General features: G+C 40.5%; 1 protein-coding gene across 1 annotated transcript; it reads right to left on the bottom strand.

Moving 5' to 3' along the window:
- Positions 1 to 5,522: 5,522 nt before the first annotated feature.
- LOC311035362 (tubulin alpha chain-like) lies at positions 5,523 to 8,218 on the bottom strand (the record flags this gene model as incomplete). The annotated part of the gene is made up of 3 exons (XM_084043519.1): positions 5,523 to 6,657; positions 6,763 to 6,911; positions 7,993 to 8,218. 3 exons carry the CDS (start codon positions 8,216 to 8,218, stop codon positions 5,680 to 5,682), a joined length of 1,353 nt encoding a protein of 450 aa, XP_083899645.1. The 3' UTR covers positions 5,523 to 5,679.
- Positions 8,219 to 16,821: the final 8,603 nt, after the last annotated feature.

Here is a 16,821-nt window from a genome sequence, read left to right as displayed (position 1 = left end):
ACTATTTTGAGCTTTTCTCAGTGTCAGTCCCAAATCAAAAGAAGCCAAAATACTAAGCAGAATATCAGAAAAATTGAGCATTTTCCTGATTTTTTGGTGGGATAGAAAATTGAAAAAATGAAGCAATACGATATGATACGATACGATACAACTTTATTGTCAGCTTTCACCGAAATTTGCTTTGTGTCCATGACGTCACCGTTCAAGATACAGGCAGGACATACACAATACATTACACAAAGTACAATACAGGACATACATCACAGAAGCAGACAGAAACAAGCAATGTTTTATTTAGGTTCTGAAACGAAAATCAGTACTATAGACTTGAGAAGTGAATTCGAATTGAATCTCAGATTATACTAAGATACCTTCACAGGGGCCCGGGGGATCTTAGTATAATCTGAGCTTCAAATTGGAAGTGAATATTTGAAAAATTTAGCAATATCTAATTTGGGGTCTGAAAGGAAAATCAGTAAAATAATTGTTTAAAAAGTGAATTGGAATAGAATGTGAGATTATTCTAAGATCCCCTGACCGACATGCATGCTTGAGATTTTTTCTTTGAAATCATTTGTAGTTTTGGAGATATTTAACTTTAAGCGCCCAATACATTGTCAATGTGGCAAATGGACATTTAAAGGCAGGCTTACAACTACATACGTACGCCTAGTAACCTCATTCATACTTTAAAATGTTCATCTTACTGTGGACATGTTTGCCTGAAAAGGAATCTTTGAAATGTTGCATAGTTTTAGAATTGTACTCCTTTAAAAGTTCAGAGATTTATAATGGAGGCGGATGGAAGGTTTTGGGACCTCAAAAAAACACTTTCACCTAGAAACTCCATTCACAGTTCAAAAAATCCACCTTACTGTGGACATGCATGCTTGAGATTTTTTCTTTGAAATCATTTGTAGTTTTGGAGATATTTAACTTTAAGCGCCCAATACATTGTCAATGCGGCAAATGGACATTTAAAGGCAGGCTTACAACTACATACTTACGCCTAGTAACTTCATTCATACTTTAAAATGTTCATCTTACTGTGGACATGTTTGCCTGAAAAGGAATCTTTGAAATGTTGCATAGTTTTCGAATTGTACTCCTTTAAAAGTTCAGAGATTTATAATGGAGGCGGATGGAAGGTTTTGGGACCTCAAAAAAACACTTTCACCTAGAAACTCCATTCACAGTTCAAAAAATCCACCTTACTGTGGACATGCATGCTTGAGATTTATTCTTTGAAATCATTTGTAGTTTTGGAGATATTTAACTTTAAGCGCCCAATACATTGTCAATGCGGCAAATGGATATTTAAAGGCAGGCTTACAACTACATACTTACGCCTAGTAACCTCATTCATACTTTAAAATGTTCATCTTACTGTGGACATGTTTGCCTGAAAAGGAATCTTTGAAATGTTGTATAGTTTTAGAAATGTACTCCTTTAAAAGTTCAGAGATTTACAATGGAGGTCGATGGACGATTTTGGGACCTCAAAAAAACACTTTCACCTAGAAACTCCATTCACAGTTCAGAAATTCCACCTTACTGTGGACATGCATGCTTGAGATTTTTTCTTTGAAATTATTTGTAGTTTTGGAGATATTTAACTTTAAGCGCCCAATGCATTGTCAATGCGGCAATGGACATTTAAAAGCAGGCTTACAACTACATACTTACGCCTAGTAACCTCATTCATACTTTAAAATGTTCATCTTACTGTGGACATGTTTGCCTTAAAATGAATCTTTGAAATGTTTAATAGTTTTAGAATTGTACTCCTTTAAAAGTTCAGAGATTTATAATGGAGGTCGATGGACGAATTTGTATCAAAAAAACACTTTCACCTAGAAACTCCATTCACAGTTAAAAAAAATCCACCTTACTGTGGACTTGCATCCTTGAGATGTTTTACTCAAGCAATATTACACGAGAGGGGGTGCTTTACCGTCATTATTGTTACGCCAGTGATGCGGTCAGGAACGAGGCGAAGCCGAGTTCCGCGAGCATCACTGAAGTGCCAATAATGTAAGGTAAAGCACACCCTCGAGTGTAATATTGCGATTATACAACAGTTACCAACAAAACACATCCAAATGTATTCATATTGTGGGGCAATTAATAATAAAAATGTTTCGCTATTGTCCGTTTCCCTGTAAAGAGAAGAGTTTTTGACTGAGAGACATTAAATAGTCCCTGTAGCAGCGCTTTGAGTTTGAGGCACCGTCTCATCAACACAGCTGAGCTATCAATGCTTGCGCAGTGCAGTGGAATGAATTCCAGTAGGCTATACTCCGTCGTACGACCGTGTCACGCGGCCAAAATAACTGATCTACAAGCTGACAACGCGTCGCGATGGCGACGCGTTGTGAACTTGTAGATCGGCTATTTTGGCCGCGCGACACGGTCGTACGACGGAGCATATAGCCTACTGGACTGTTAACGAAATGCGAGTAATTTTACTTTACACAGGAGGATATTTATAACCTTCTAACCATTGATCAACCGTAAATCCACCAAATTAACAACATAGTCCATTTTGCATAGCTGTTTGTTCTCCGGTGGCGGCGGTGGGTCAGGCTACTGTCTGTTTGTTTTCCTACCGTGGGACAGCGTGACTTCACAGCACAGCTGTGCCATATATGGTCTAATCAGGTGCGGACTGGACTGCAGTGCGGAGTGATTTATTAATGTGATTAGTTAGGCCCGTGCTATGATGCTGGTTTGAAGCACGGCTAGAAAGCTATTTCAACCAATCAGATTGCTTGGTCGGAACTACCTGTTGTATAATTTGAAATGATTTGTAGTTTTTGAAATATTTAACTTTAAGCGCCCAATGCATTGTCATTGCAGCATTGCAAATTTTGGCACCTTAAAAAAAACACAAAAAAAACTTTCACCTAGAAACTCCATTCACACTTCTTTTCAATAATGCAGCTTACTGTGTACACACATGCGTGAACATTTTACTTTGAAATGTTTTGTAGTTTTTGAGATATTTAACTTTTAAAACTTACATCTGAGTACTTTTTCCACCACTGGTATCAGGGTCAGTATCATGTCAGTATCAGGGTCAGTATCACGTCAGTATAATGTCAGTTAAGAAAATGTAACAAAACCCTCACAGCAGTTCTAAAAAACTGTTTTGAGATTTATTTACTCAAGCCATGGATTGAGTTTGAAGCTTAAAAAGTATGAATTACTATTAATCTATGACTGCCCTCTTGTGGCAATCCATAATAGCTACACTGAGGTTTCTTGGGGACATTTTAGAAAATGTAGACAGTGACACCTGTTCCAGCATCCATTTACAAATATATCCATTCATCATATTGAAGTGATATCCAACGTATGACTCACTAACTGTTTGGTCCAATAGCTTATTATGTGTTGACACATTTTGTGAAAACTCATTTTATAGGCTATTGAATGTCCAGCACTGGGACAGTCAAGGAGCTCCTACATGGCCTGTACTTTTACTTTCAGTACTTAAGTATTTTAATGTGAATACTTTTGTACTTTTACTCAAGTACATTTTTAATACCAGACTTTTATTTGTAACAGAGTATTTCTACATTGGGGTATTGATACTTTTACTTAAGTACAAAATGTGAGTACTTCTTCCACCACTGGACAAAATGCTGGCATTTATGAAAGATAAATCCCAGAGATTGTGCACGAGACCTTCCTGTCAGCAATGACACCAAGAAACATCCTGTCAGGATTCAGGTCTATAAAAACAATCTTAATTACTTTATTTTACAGGTGCATGTACAGCCCTCCCCAAGTCAAGATCATACGCCTCACCTGGGGCCTATTTCACGAAAGCAGAATTAGGGGTTAAGGGCGAGACCCCGGCAAGACCCCGGCTCCCGGGGAGACATCAAATTTCTCTTTTGGGTCTAGACCCAAAAGAGAAATTTGAATTTTCCCCGGGAGCCGGGGTCTTGACTCAAGACTCTTTTGGGTCTTGAGTCTTGGGACTCAAGAGTCAAGACCCAAAAGAGAAATGTCTCCCCGGGAGCCAGGACCCAAGCCTCAAGACTCTTGAGCTAAAACGTTTGTGAACCACTGCCATTTAGAACAGTGGTTTTCAACCTTTTTCATGCCAAGGACCCCTAAATTGATGTACATTTGCCCGCGGACCCCCATCTGAACATTTTTGTGCCAGGGACCCCCAGAAGCAAAGATTTGAGTTAAAAATGTTCGCTTTAAAAATATATATATATTTCAAAGATATGCACACATGTTCAAGATTTTTCAAAAATAGCAAATAGCGCGGCTATGAGCTTGTAGATCTGCTATTTTTGAATAGCCAAAGCTAAGTGGTTAAAAATGATTGTGGCGCTATCAGTGGCGTACCCACCGTAGAGGCAGGAACTAAAATCTCGCCTCCCCTAGAAAACGAAGTAAAATACTGACTGAAAAAAAAGGCAGTGAAAAAAAATCAAACAGAATAGTGGCCGTCGGACCATTAGCCCGCCTACTCATCCATTCATGGGCAGGCAGCTAATCACCACCGTATCCATTCAGCAGAGCGACCCTCGCCTATATAGTGATGCAAATGTTACACTCTGCATGTCATCTTTTTCACTCTTTGAATCTTTACATTTATACTCTGCAGCCAAACTTGAGCTCTCTACAAACTTGGCAGCAAGAGTGTCCATGTTAAACTCATGCATTAGGACAATATCAGTCAAGGGGCATCCAATGAAATCAAATACCAAGTATTAATTTGAATCAAGACACTTAAAACTGTCCCACACAAAAGCATGAGTAAATGACCCTAGAAGTTGAAGTGACATTTCCCTGACATCTCCCTGCTGTAAACCTCTGCACCGTTTCTTTGTAGAAAATTAGCTGGATGCCTCACATCCACCTCCCTCTGAGCAAATGACACATACTCCAGTCCATGTTTCCTAACCCCAACACTGACCAACATAATTGGATAAACAGCTCTCATCATGGTATGCTTAGTGATTCCATGCGGTTTTATTAGTCCCAGTTATAAAGGACAAGGCTGGTTAGTAGCATAGACCAGGGGTTTTCAACTGATTGTGAACCAAAGACCACCACCCCGATTAAGAATTTAGCAGGGGACTATTGTGTTGGGTGGGGATATAGGCTGATTAAAGTTTTGGTGACACTGTATGATTATAGTTTTAAGAACTAAACTATGCATATTCAATTCACATAACCCTTTAGAGTGTTTCTCAACCAATTATTGTCCATGGACACTTTCTTCAATAATGACTGAACTATTATGCTAGTGAGCTGAGCATTTGAGTATTTCTCTTACTTCATCCAGCCTTCTATATTAAACTCATATTGAGTGATATATTGATTTGTAACTTGTGTATGAGTGAGCAGACACACCCTATTACATGGGCACCTAATATGTGATGACTCAAGACTGAACCTGAACTGAAGGTTTTGTTGAAGCTCAGCTGGGCCTCGAACAGGGAAAACACACAAAACCTTTATAAACGAGTCAAATGAAGGATAAACCAGACAAATTAACTGCTCAAACCCATTGGGTGCATTTAATCACAAGTTGCAAGCGAATACACAAATCACAGGAATAAAAGAAAAACAGGAGAGAGGATCTCACATGGCCCATTTTTTCCCATCCCTTTACTTCCGGCCAACGGCAAACCGGAAGACAAGAGTGGCCTAGTATTCCTCCCCTTCCTCATCCTCCTCTCCGACACTGTCAGCGCCCACCTCTTCATAATCCTTCTCTAGGGCAGCCATGTCCTCTCTAGCCTCAGAGAACTCCCCCTCCTCCATCCCCTCGCCGACGTACCAGTGGACGAAGGCCCTTTTGGCGTACATCAGGTCGAACTTGTGGTCGAGGCGAGCCCAGGCCTCAGCGATGGCTGTGGTGTTGCTGAGCATGCACACTGCCCTCTGGACCTTGGCCAGGTCTCCTCCAGGAACCACCGTGGGAGGCTGGTAGTTGATACCCACCTTGAAGCCTGTGGGGCACCAGTCCACAAACTGGATGCTGCGTTTGGTCTTGATTGCTACAATGGCAGAGTTTACATCTTTGGGCACCACATCTCCACGGTACAGCAGACAGCAGGCCATGTATTTACCATGACGGGGATCACACTTCACCATCTGATTGGCCGGCTCAAAGCAGGAGTTGGTGATCTGGGCAACCGACAGCTGCTCGTGATACGCCTTCTCGGCAGAGATGACTGGGGCATAGCTGGTCAGAGGGAAGTGGATACGAGGGTAAGGCACCAAGTTGGTCTGGAACTCCGTCAGGTCAACATTCAGGGCCCCATCAAAGCGAAGGGAGGCGGTGATCGAGGACACAATTTGACTGACGAGCCTGTTAAGGTTGGTGTAGGATGGCCTCTCCACGTCCAGGTTCCTGCAGCAGATGTCAAAGATGGCCTCGTTGTCCACCATGAAGGCACAGTCCGAGTGTTCCAGGGTGGTGTGGGTGGTCAAGATGGAGTTGTAGGGCTCCACTACAGCTGTGGACACCTGGGGAGCCGGGTAGACGGCAAACTCAAGCTTGGACTTCTTCCCATAATCAACAGAGAGCCTCTCCATCAGCAGGGAAGTAAAACCAGAGCCGGTGCCACCACCAAAGCTGTGGAAGATGAGAAACCCTTGGAGGCCAGTGCACTGGTCAGACTGAAAACGAAAAAAAAAAGAAAAAAACATAAGTTTACTTTAAAAATCGGTTAACGCTGAATATAAGATGTTTGCAAATAAAAAACAAATCATTAAGGCCCTCACCAGCTTGCGAATTCTCTCCAGGACTAGGTCAATGACCTCCTTGCCGATGGTGTAGTGTCCACGGGCATAGTTATTGGCTGCATCCTCCTTTCCTGTGATCATCTGTTCAGGGTGGAACAGCTGCCGGTACATTCCTGTACGCACCTCATCTGTGAATGGAAGGTTCAAAGGAAATGGTTGACAATCATTAGTACTTTGTTTTTCTTCAAAGTGTTTATTAAAGGAATACTTGACCCCCCAAAAATCCTATCAATTACTCACCCCATGAAGCCTTGAATTCATGAACCCTAACCCATGTTTTTGTATCATTCCTGAGGGTGCAGTCACACCGACCATTTATTCTGCTTGTGAGGGCAGATTCTGCCGATGCTTTTCAATGGGAACAGTTTTTTTTGCAGAAACCCGCTAATGGCAACAAACCTCTCCGTTCCCATTGAAAAGCATTAGCAGAATCCGCCCACATAGGTAAAATTTCAGTTCGGTGTGACCACACCCTAAAGGGTGCGGTTATGCCGAACTGGCAACAAAAACTATACAAAATATAAACTCCAAAACAACTCTCACAGTGTAATCACTGAGAGGCCTACTGATGAGCAGTGGTGTAAAGTAACTAAGTATATTTACTCAAGCACTGTACTTCAGTAAAATGTTGAGGTATTTTTACTTCACAGGAGTATTTCCAATTTTCAGTACTTTTACTTCTACTCCACTACATCTAAGAGGCAAATATTACACTTTTACTCCACTACAAGTAGTTGAAAACTTTTGTTACTTTGTAGATTTAGATTATTATTACAAATACATACATTACCCACTTCAGTCCTATACATTTCGGCCATTTGAAAATAGCCGATCTACAAGCTCACAATGGGTTGCGACGCATTGTGAGCTTGTAGATCAGCTATTTTCAAAAGATTTGAAAACGTGACAGTCTGCATAATGAATATTTGTTACTTTTGATACTTTTACTCAGTGAATTTTGAATAACAGACTTTTACTTGTAACAGAGTATTTTTACAATGTTGTATTGATACTTTTACTAAAGAAAAACAATTACACTTTTTCCACCACTGCTGATGAGCCAGGTTCGAAGAGAATGTTTTAAATATGGTATTACTAAGTCAAATATTGGATTATCGGCTCAGGAATGCGACAAAAACAAATGAATTCAAGGCTTCATGGGGTGAGTAATTAATAAGTTGCAAGGGATCGGTAATTGGTTTAACTGACCAATGACAGTGGGTTCCAGGTCAACAAAGACAGCTCTGGGGACACGCTGTCCACCTCCAGTCTCGCTGAAGAAGGTGCTGGATGAGTCACCACCTACAATAGTCTTATCACTGGGCATCCGTCCATCAGGCTGGATTCCATGCTCTAGACAGTACAGCTCCCAGCAAGAATTGCCTATCTGGACTCCGGCTTGGCCAACATGAATAGAGATACACTCACGCTGCATATGAAGAGAGAGAAGGAAGGAGGGGGTGTAATGTTAAATGCACTGTAAGAGAATGAGAATTCTGAATTGGTAGCAAGACAATTTTTTGTCTACAGGGCAGGCTACAGGGAAAGCCTAAAACAAAGGGTGACGGGCCTTTGCAGTGGTTGCTCCTACACTGTGGAACGCCCTACCTTTGGCTTGAAAAAATGCTGAGTCAGTCTACGGTTTTAAAAGCAAGTTAAAAAACACATTTGTTTCGTAAGCATTTTGTCTCATGAACCTTTTACCTGACTCACTTGTACACGTCAATGTTTTGCTTTAATCCTTGTTGTATTATTACTCTATTGTGTTATTATACACAGTTATATATTATACACAGTTTTAACTTGTTTTAATCTTGTTTATATTGTGTTCCATTGTATAGCACTTATAACATTGTTTCAAAATGTGCTTTATAAATAACATTTACTGAATACTTAATTACAATAGCCTTGGATCAAGACTATCATAGATGTTTTTTTATTGAATACAAAAACACACGCCCCAAAACACGCTCGCCCGGGTCAAATCTGGCAACCTCAGTACGGTCGCCACCGGGTATTCCTAAACGTAACCTCAGTAAAACTATGCCTAAACTTATTCCTAACCTTAACATCAGTTAAACAAATACAAGAATACAAAACCCGTTGGGGCGATCGGTCCGAATAAATTGTGGGCGAGTGTGTTTTGGGCCGAGTCTTCCGGTTACCATTTTATTGGTGTGACTTTTACTTTCGTATCTATGATAATCTTGGCCTTCACCCGCCAATTGTCACCGGACATCCGCGCGAAACTTCTCCGTACATGTACAAAAAAAAACATACTACGTGTCGGACGTTAATTAGACATTAGGAACCAGTGTGCATTGTAATTAGCCCATATTTTTCAATAGATATGCGTTTTAATACCGTCTGTGTCGGAACTTCCCAGTATTCCTCAATGGGCGGTATGTGACGGGGCGCATCCGTTGAAAGGCGGTATTACACTCAATGTAAACAGGAAGTAAACGAGGGGGAATAGCGTTCAGGCCACAGGCAAGATTAAAACGCATATCTATTGACAAATACAGACTAATACAGCGAACACATATTCCGAATGCCGAGTTAACATACGGGGCTGCCGGATAAGCAACTTATATTATGTATTTGTACACGTTCGGAGTAATACAGACTTTACGGGTAGATGTCCAGTGACAATTGGGGGGTAACGCCCAGGACGGTCATAGATATGCAATTGTGAAAATCGAAAAAAATATATATCTATGATAGTCTTGATCCAAGGCTAGCAGACTACATGAATGGTGAAGAAAAGCAGTTGCGGAAATCCAGCCTGCCAATTCCAGCAACGTTACGGCTTTGGAAAGCGGTGGAACTAATGTCGCCCACTAGGGACGAAGGCCCAACCTCAACCAGCACAGGTAGGCCCATGCAGGCTTTGATTTGCTGTTTTTGGTATCCCACCCTCTGTTCATTCATTTATTTGTATGGCCAGTGGGGATGCATTTTATCCTCGCTTCTAGTCAGACTGAATTAAACATTATCTTTTGGGGAAAATGTAGGCTGTCTGATAATCACAAGTTAACAACCAAATTAGAAATGCATTAACCACGTAAACCCATGGCGTCCTCATGTTGGGCGGGCTAATGTGTAAAAATGGCTGATCTGTAAGCTCACAACACATAGTTGTTGCTGTTAAGCTTGTGCTTTGGCTATTTTGACCTATACAAGGCAATACCTTCACATTTGTTAGCATTAGTAATGCTAACAAATGTGAACGTGTTGCCTTTAAGATTGTGTTACATTTAGTGTAGCAGAGCCTTCAGTGAGTCAACGCACAAAGCTAGGCTATGGACCAGAGACCAGATTGCCTAATGCCTATCTATGCATCGGTTTTGGACATCAATAAAGACAGTCAGCTGCCAGCAGAGACTCATTACTCACCATTTTGTAGGGTTGCCCGTCGAGTAATGACCGAAAAGCACTGCTTTGTTTCTTCTCACCGGAGGAGTTGGAATCTAACTTTCTTCCTTCCTCGCTTCAGACAGACTGACAGCCACTCCCAGATTTCTAGCGCATACCGGTATACAGCAGTGTTGCCAGGTTTTGCGAGAGAAACAAGCAACCAGGTCTATGAAAACAAGCCCAAAAGAAGCGAGCCCGTCCGTCGCCATTTTAAACATGTACATTAATTGGCTATTTGAAAATAGCCGTTCTGCTATTTTCAACAACAACAAAAATCTTGAAGACATTTTTAAAATATGTGGAATATTTTTTGAAACATTTTAACAACACAAATCTTGTATGGGGTCCCTCCCTCGGATAAAATATTTTCAGATGTGGGTCCGCAAACAAATATATATACATTTTGGGGTCCTTAACTTGAAAATGAAACACTGGTTTAAACAACATTTAGGAAACAAGCCCAAATAACGCTAGCCTCATAGCATAATTGCCTAACTCACTTTTTGGTCAGATTGACAATTTTTACTGTCCTAACAGTGCTGCGTCATTGTGCCTCATTGCCTATGTCCTAAGCCAATCAGATTGCTTGTTACATTCCAAAATGCAGAAAGTCATCAATGATTTTGAATGTAACAAGCCTTCTGATAGGCTGAGAACATTGGCAATAAGGCAGGATGAATCAGCAGTGTTATACCAGCAGATAATACATAAATCCAGATAAACTATAATAGGCAAAATACGTGTTTTACTTTCTGCCTTAAGTCATCTGAAAGCGATTTTTTTTGTCTCTCCTGAAAACCTTTAAAATATGAGTTAGGCAATTATGCTGAGGCTAACGATAAGCAACTAATACTTTAGACATAAGCCAAAAAAAAACGCAACCCGCAACTACCAATGCTTACAAGCAACTTTACAGAAAAAGAAGCCCAAAGTCGCTTATAATAAGCGGACATGGCAACACTGCAGACTACGCAGATTTTTTTCATGAGGTTTCTGCTTCTCCTTCCTCTCTGAATGTATTGGCGGGTTTACGACAAACGTGTCTAGGGTGTATACCGCCACCTACTGGACCGGAGTGTGCAAATATGGGCTGGGCATTCAGTGGTGTAAAGTAACTAAGTACATGTACTCAAGTAACATTTTGAGGTATTTTACTTTAATGGAGTATTTCCAATTGTCAGTACTTTTACTTCTACTCCACTACATCTCAGAGGCAAATATTGTACTTTTAGCCAATTTAGTCGTTATGCCAATTAATTCCTTCCCACATACATTTCTGTGTTGTTGTCACTGCTGTCATATCCTACTGACTCACCTGCCAGTGAGGAGCCCCCACCAGGAGGACGTAGAGCCTTCATCCTACTACTCCCGCCCAACACTCCCCGCTGACTGGTGCCGCCCCAGCCTTTCACACACAGTTAGTTTTAGTCAGTGTCAGAATATTGTTGTTGGAAATAAGCTCTCGCGCTATTTGGTGTTTTCTTTTTTACAGATAGGCTACATACAAATATATGTTCTATACGTTATCCTGGCAACATCAAGAGAAAGGCTGACTGAAAAACTGAAATATCTGGAGGAATATTGTGATGAATATGGATGGTATGCTTGTTAATGAAAGTAAAACAAATTTTATGGCTATATTGGGATCTGATGAAGATTAACCTATTCAGCTGGCTTTGTTTACAGTGAGGCATTGTGACAGTAATACATATCTTGGAGCCATCTTCACTGCTGATGGAAATGCCCAAAACTTGCCCTACATGTAAAAGAGAAGACAAAGCACAAATAAGAAAAGACAAACTGATTATCTTCCTGTCCACCATGATGCTCCTTTTTGTGTAAAACGTAAGGTTTTTGAGGCTGCTTTCTCATCAGCTATCTTGTATGGGTGTGTGAGGCCTGGTTACAAATTCCTTAAAGTCTGTCGAAACTCTCTACATGACTGGAGTGAAATCCCTACTTGGGGCGAGAGTTACTGTACCTAACTTAACCTGCCTGTTGGAAGCAGGACTGCCTTCTTTGCAAGCTTTTTTAGTGAGAGAAAAGCAAGCCAGGTTCTTCATCAAAATACAGCAGCGAGCCTCACAGCTAGAAGGTCCTGGGTTCAATTCCCGCCGGGGACGCTGTGGGCGCTGGGGGCGTGTCTCCTCCTCCGCGTCATCAGCGCCCATACCCTAGGTGGGGTTGGCGAAAGGGCCCACTCTGTGTGGAGTTTGCATTTTCTCCCCGTGTCTCTCAGGGTAGTTGATACCCCCACAAAAACATGTAGTAATCATGGTCACTAAACTCCTCCCCCATGACAGCCGGGGCGCCTGATGGAGGGGAAGGGAACTGGTTGGAATAACGTGTTCCTTCCACGCGCTACGTCCAACCAGGGAAACTCCCTCCTGTCAGGTGACAAGAAGGTCAGTTGGCTCTCATGCATTGAAGGAGGCATGAGCTCGGCCCTGGCCTCCCTAGGCTGGTGAGGGGAGTGTAGTGCCCAGGATCACTTAGAAAATTGGCACCGGGTGAAAAATAAGGGTTACAAAATCGTGGGATAAAAAAAATTAAAGAAAAAAAAAAAATACAGCAGCGAAATGGCATGCTTGATGACCCCTTGTGGTATGTTCTTCAATTGCTGAAGAAGGAGAACCAAGTCATGTATTCTCATTTATTTGAGAGAATGGAGAAACAAGATCATATTGAGAGTGACCGAAGGGACATGATCCATAAACTGCTATCCAAAGAGGGAACAAGATATAAGACATACCAAGCCATCAACCCAGATGCTGTTCATCCACTCTATACCAGCACCACACCTTACATTGAGGACTATGAGGATAACCTTCACACGGTTTAGGTTGTCCTCTCATAGGCTGCGTGTGGAAATGGGGAGGTGGAGTCGCATACCACCTGAGCAGCGTATTGTCAATGTGAGACTGGTATACAAAACGAACAGCACATACTGGTGTGTGCGTGTCGTGTGTCCCCTCACACAAGACATCAGAGCAAAATATGGACATGAGTTTACTGATCTGAGCTCACTCTTTGTGGGCACTAACAGAGGAACTTTGTTTATGCTACATGCCTGCCTGTCACTTTTGGAGCAACAGAAAGCTTCTGGTGTATGAGTCAAGGGATTTTGTGTTGTGTATTGTACCTTTTAATGTATTGTACCTTTGTAAAGTTGTTTATGCAGTAGTATCCAAATACTGTAGGCTAAACAAGTGAAATTGGAAGTGATTAAATAATAAATGAGCAGACAAAATTGGAACTGGAACACATGATACATATTCTGTGGGCTTTTCTCTCCTGATGACATTTGTAACCCACCTGAAAATGTATTTTGTACAGAGATGGAGAGACGGGGAGATCATTGCTACTGAACAAAGACTCCAGCAATCATTACTATCGGAATATAGAGCCTTAACTTTTTAACAATCCCCCTTTTGTTAAATGTTTAAAATATCACTTACAGCACATTTAAACCTTATTTAAAAAAAAAATGAAACTTGACTACACCTTTTTTTGGCTATCTATGACTGTGGTTCTCAATGTGGGGTCCAGGGTTCCTTGAGGGGGTTCCAAATGGACCCTTACAGGTCAGTAACTCTGAGAATGATTGTGTCCTTGAAATTAAAAAGTTTGAGAACCACTAATCTATGGTTGCGTCTGAAACCACATACTATTGTACTACACACAGTATGCCATTTTCAGCCTACTGTTACAAGCATTTTCTTAGTAGGCCTATCTAAACAGTAGGGTTTCACTTCGGACATACTGAAAAGTATTTGGCACACTGAGTAGTATGTTAGTGTGCTTAGACACAGTCTTGATCTTTTCCAGTGGTGGAAAGTAAGTATACTTACTATTATATTTACTTTACTGGAGTATTTCCAATTTTCACTTTTACTTCTACTCCACTACATTTCAGAAAGAAACTAAGTATATTTACTCAAGTACTGTACTGTGTCAAGTACAATTCCAAAGTATTTTGACTTTACTTGAGTATTTCCAATTTTCAATACTTTTACTTCTACTCCACTTCTACTCCACTACATCTCAGAGGCAAATATAGTACTTTTACTCCACTACATTAACCAAATATAGTACTTTTACTCCACTACATTAACCACTTCAGTCCTATATACTAATGGGATATTCTGTATGAGTGCTTTAAAAAAATATATTTTAACTGTATTTTGAGGCCAATACTTTTGTACTTTAACTAAAGTAAATGTTTTACTTGCAACAGAGTAGTTCTACATGGTGGTATTGATACTTTTACTTGTAACAGAGTATTTCTATATGGTGGTATTGATACTTTTATTTAAGCATCATTTCCCACCAAGTTTCATGAAGCACTGGACCACACAGGACCACAATGGAAACAAGCCCCTAGGGCTTTTTGTGTTATCCTTTTAACAGTCTTTGTAAACTGTTTGGCCCTTGCTTTTTGTGGCATCGTTGGTCCTGGGAGGGGTAGGTGGGTTTGCTTATTATTTTCTTTTCTTGATCCTTTGTGTTGTTTTTAAATGTCATATGCGTTGTATGTATATGTATTGTTTTAGTATCATTTTATTCATGATACATCTATGTATACTGGCATAATTGTAATGCTGATATGATGAATAAAAAACCCCAAAAATATCTTTGTAAACCGTACCTCTGTACAATCTGCAAACTGTTAATAAAGTATTCAATCAAACCGCTCATCCATACTGGTTATTTTGCTCACAGCCACACGGAGGCGACATAACACTGCTTTTAGTAAAACCAGCAGATTATGTTCCTACCAATGACAATTATGAAACATCCAGATTGTATGTTTGTCTCTTGAAGAATTTTGAGTAAAAATAACATCCCTGTTTGGTCTTTTCTTTATTTAAAAAAGAAAAGAAAAAATCAAAACCGATAAAATTAAATAAAAGAAATAAGCAGTTTCAGTTTCCACAATGTAAACAACTTGTGATGTACGGTACACACATAGTTTTTGAAGGAAAATATTCAACCAACGGTAACTTCCAAGCACAGTCAAGTCAATCCACTTTAAAGCCACACTTAGTGATGTGACGTCACTGACACTGACTCCAGGCCAGCTCCAATTTACACAATATTCCTGTCATGACGGCCGCAGATTCACATTTAGAACAGCAGTACTGAACTGAGACCAGTTTACCACAATGAATTCCATACATACATTAATATAGGTACGTTCTCACTGTGATCCTCGATCAGTGATATTGTTAGGACAGTGATGACTGGCAACATTTGGCTACAATAGAGACGAATGTTGCAAGGATTGGCAAATAACAAAACTAAAATAAATTAAGTTGCCAGACTGTGTTGCTCACTGGAAATCTGTAATTTTCGTGGGCGAGCGACGCAGCCTAGACAAAGTATAAATTAAACTGAGATGTCCATCTGCATCAATTAAGTTGCCTTGGTATCACCACTACAAGGTAAATTCAGGCAAGACACTGAAACACAAGCAAATGGACATAAATCAGAATTTCTTTTAGTTTTTCTTCAAAAAGGCAGAAACAGCACTGACTGGCATCAAAACTCATTCTGAGAAGCATTAACATGACAAGCCACTCCATTGGCTAAATAAATAAATGGGCTAATGCAGCTGGAGCAACTTATTTTCAAATCATGTATTTTAGGGATCAATTAAATCCATAAATCAGTCAATTAATGATTACATTATTAATTCAATGCTTCGGGGTTAACCTTCCCAGAGGACACAATCATACCAAAGAACCAATGCTATTACTCTTGCCGTCCTACAGAAACCTATGTCACATTCTTGCCAAGGATTCGTTCAGTGGCAGCTGAAAGCTACATTGTCTACCACAGACATTTTGTCATGCCTGGACATCCAGTCAAATGAATGGTGACATGTCAGAAATACCATAGCATGTCCGTCGCTTAAGTGTAACATGAAGTATCTGCAGGGGAGTGATGGTATTTCATTTTACCTTTTTAATTCAGGCAAACAGACCAAATAGGAGAAAACTAATAATCAACCATGAGCATTGGCTGGTCTGAAGCCTGGTAATCAAGGTGACAAAATCAAATACAACCAAGAAAAAGGTACAAATTATTTCCTAAATACTTCACTTGATCTTCAATAAGTCATGATTCAGCTAAGCTGGAAATGAGCCTGAATGCCAGCACATGTTCAGGCCAGAGTTGAAGGTGGACCCTTCCTGAACATTTAGGGAGGTGTGCATATTAAAAGTAGAAATGTGCTGACAAACTAAATTAATTTGAGCTCTAGATACAGCAGAGAGCTTCAGTACCGCTACAGGGAGGGACAATTGCAACTTCCAGTGACCACAACCTGTGTGAAATGTCTGAGTGAGAAAGTTATACAGTCAAGTATGTTAAGGTCTTTTCTCCTTAGCGCTCCATCAATAATAATAATAATAATAATAAAGTATGCACTATCTAGACTTACTACAATAACTACCTGCCTAACGAAGGCTCATCTTACGAACCTAGTAAAAAAAGGAAAATAAAATAAAAACATCACTCCAATAATAGTAATAACACATGACACAGAGAGAAGGGTGGATTCTCCCTCTCTCCTCTTGTCCGTCTCATCTTCTTGCCCAACTCTTAACCAATCCCCTG

Source organism: Gymnoscopelus microlampas (genome assembly GCF_963454915.1).
Source record: "Gymnoscopelus microlampas genome assembly, chromosome: 19".
Taxonomy (NCBI): Eukaryota; Metazoa; Chordata; class Actinopteri; order Myctophiformes; family Myctophidae; genus Gymnoscopelus; species Gymnoscopelus microlampas.
Note: the sequence above shows the minus strand (reverse complement) of the source record. Positions and strands in the feature narration are given on the sequence as shown.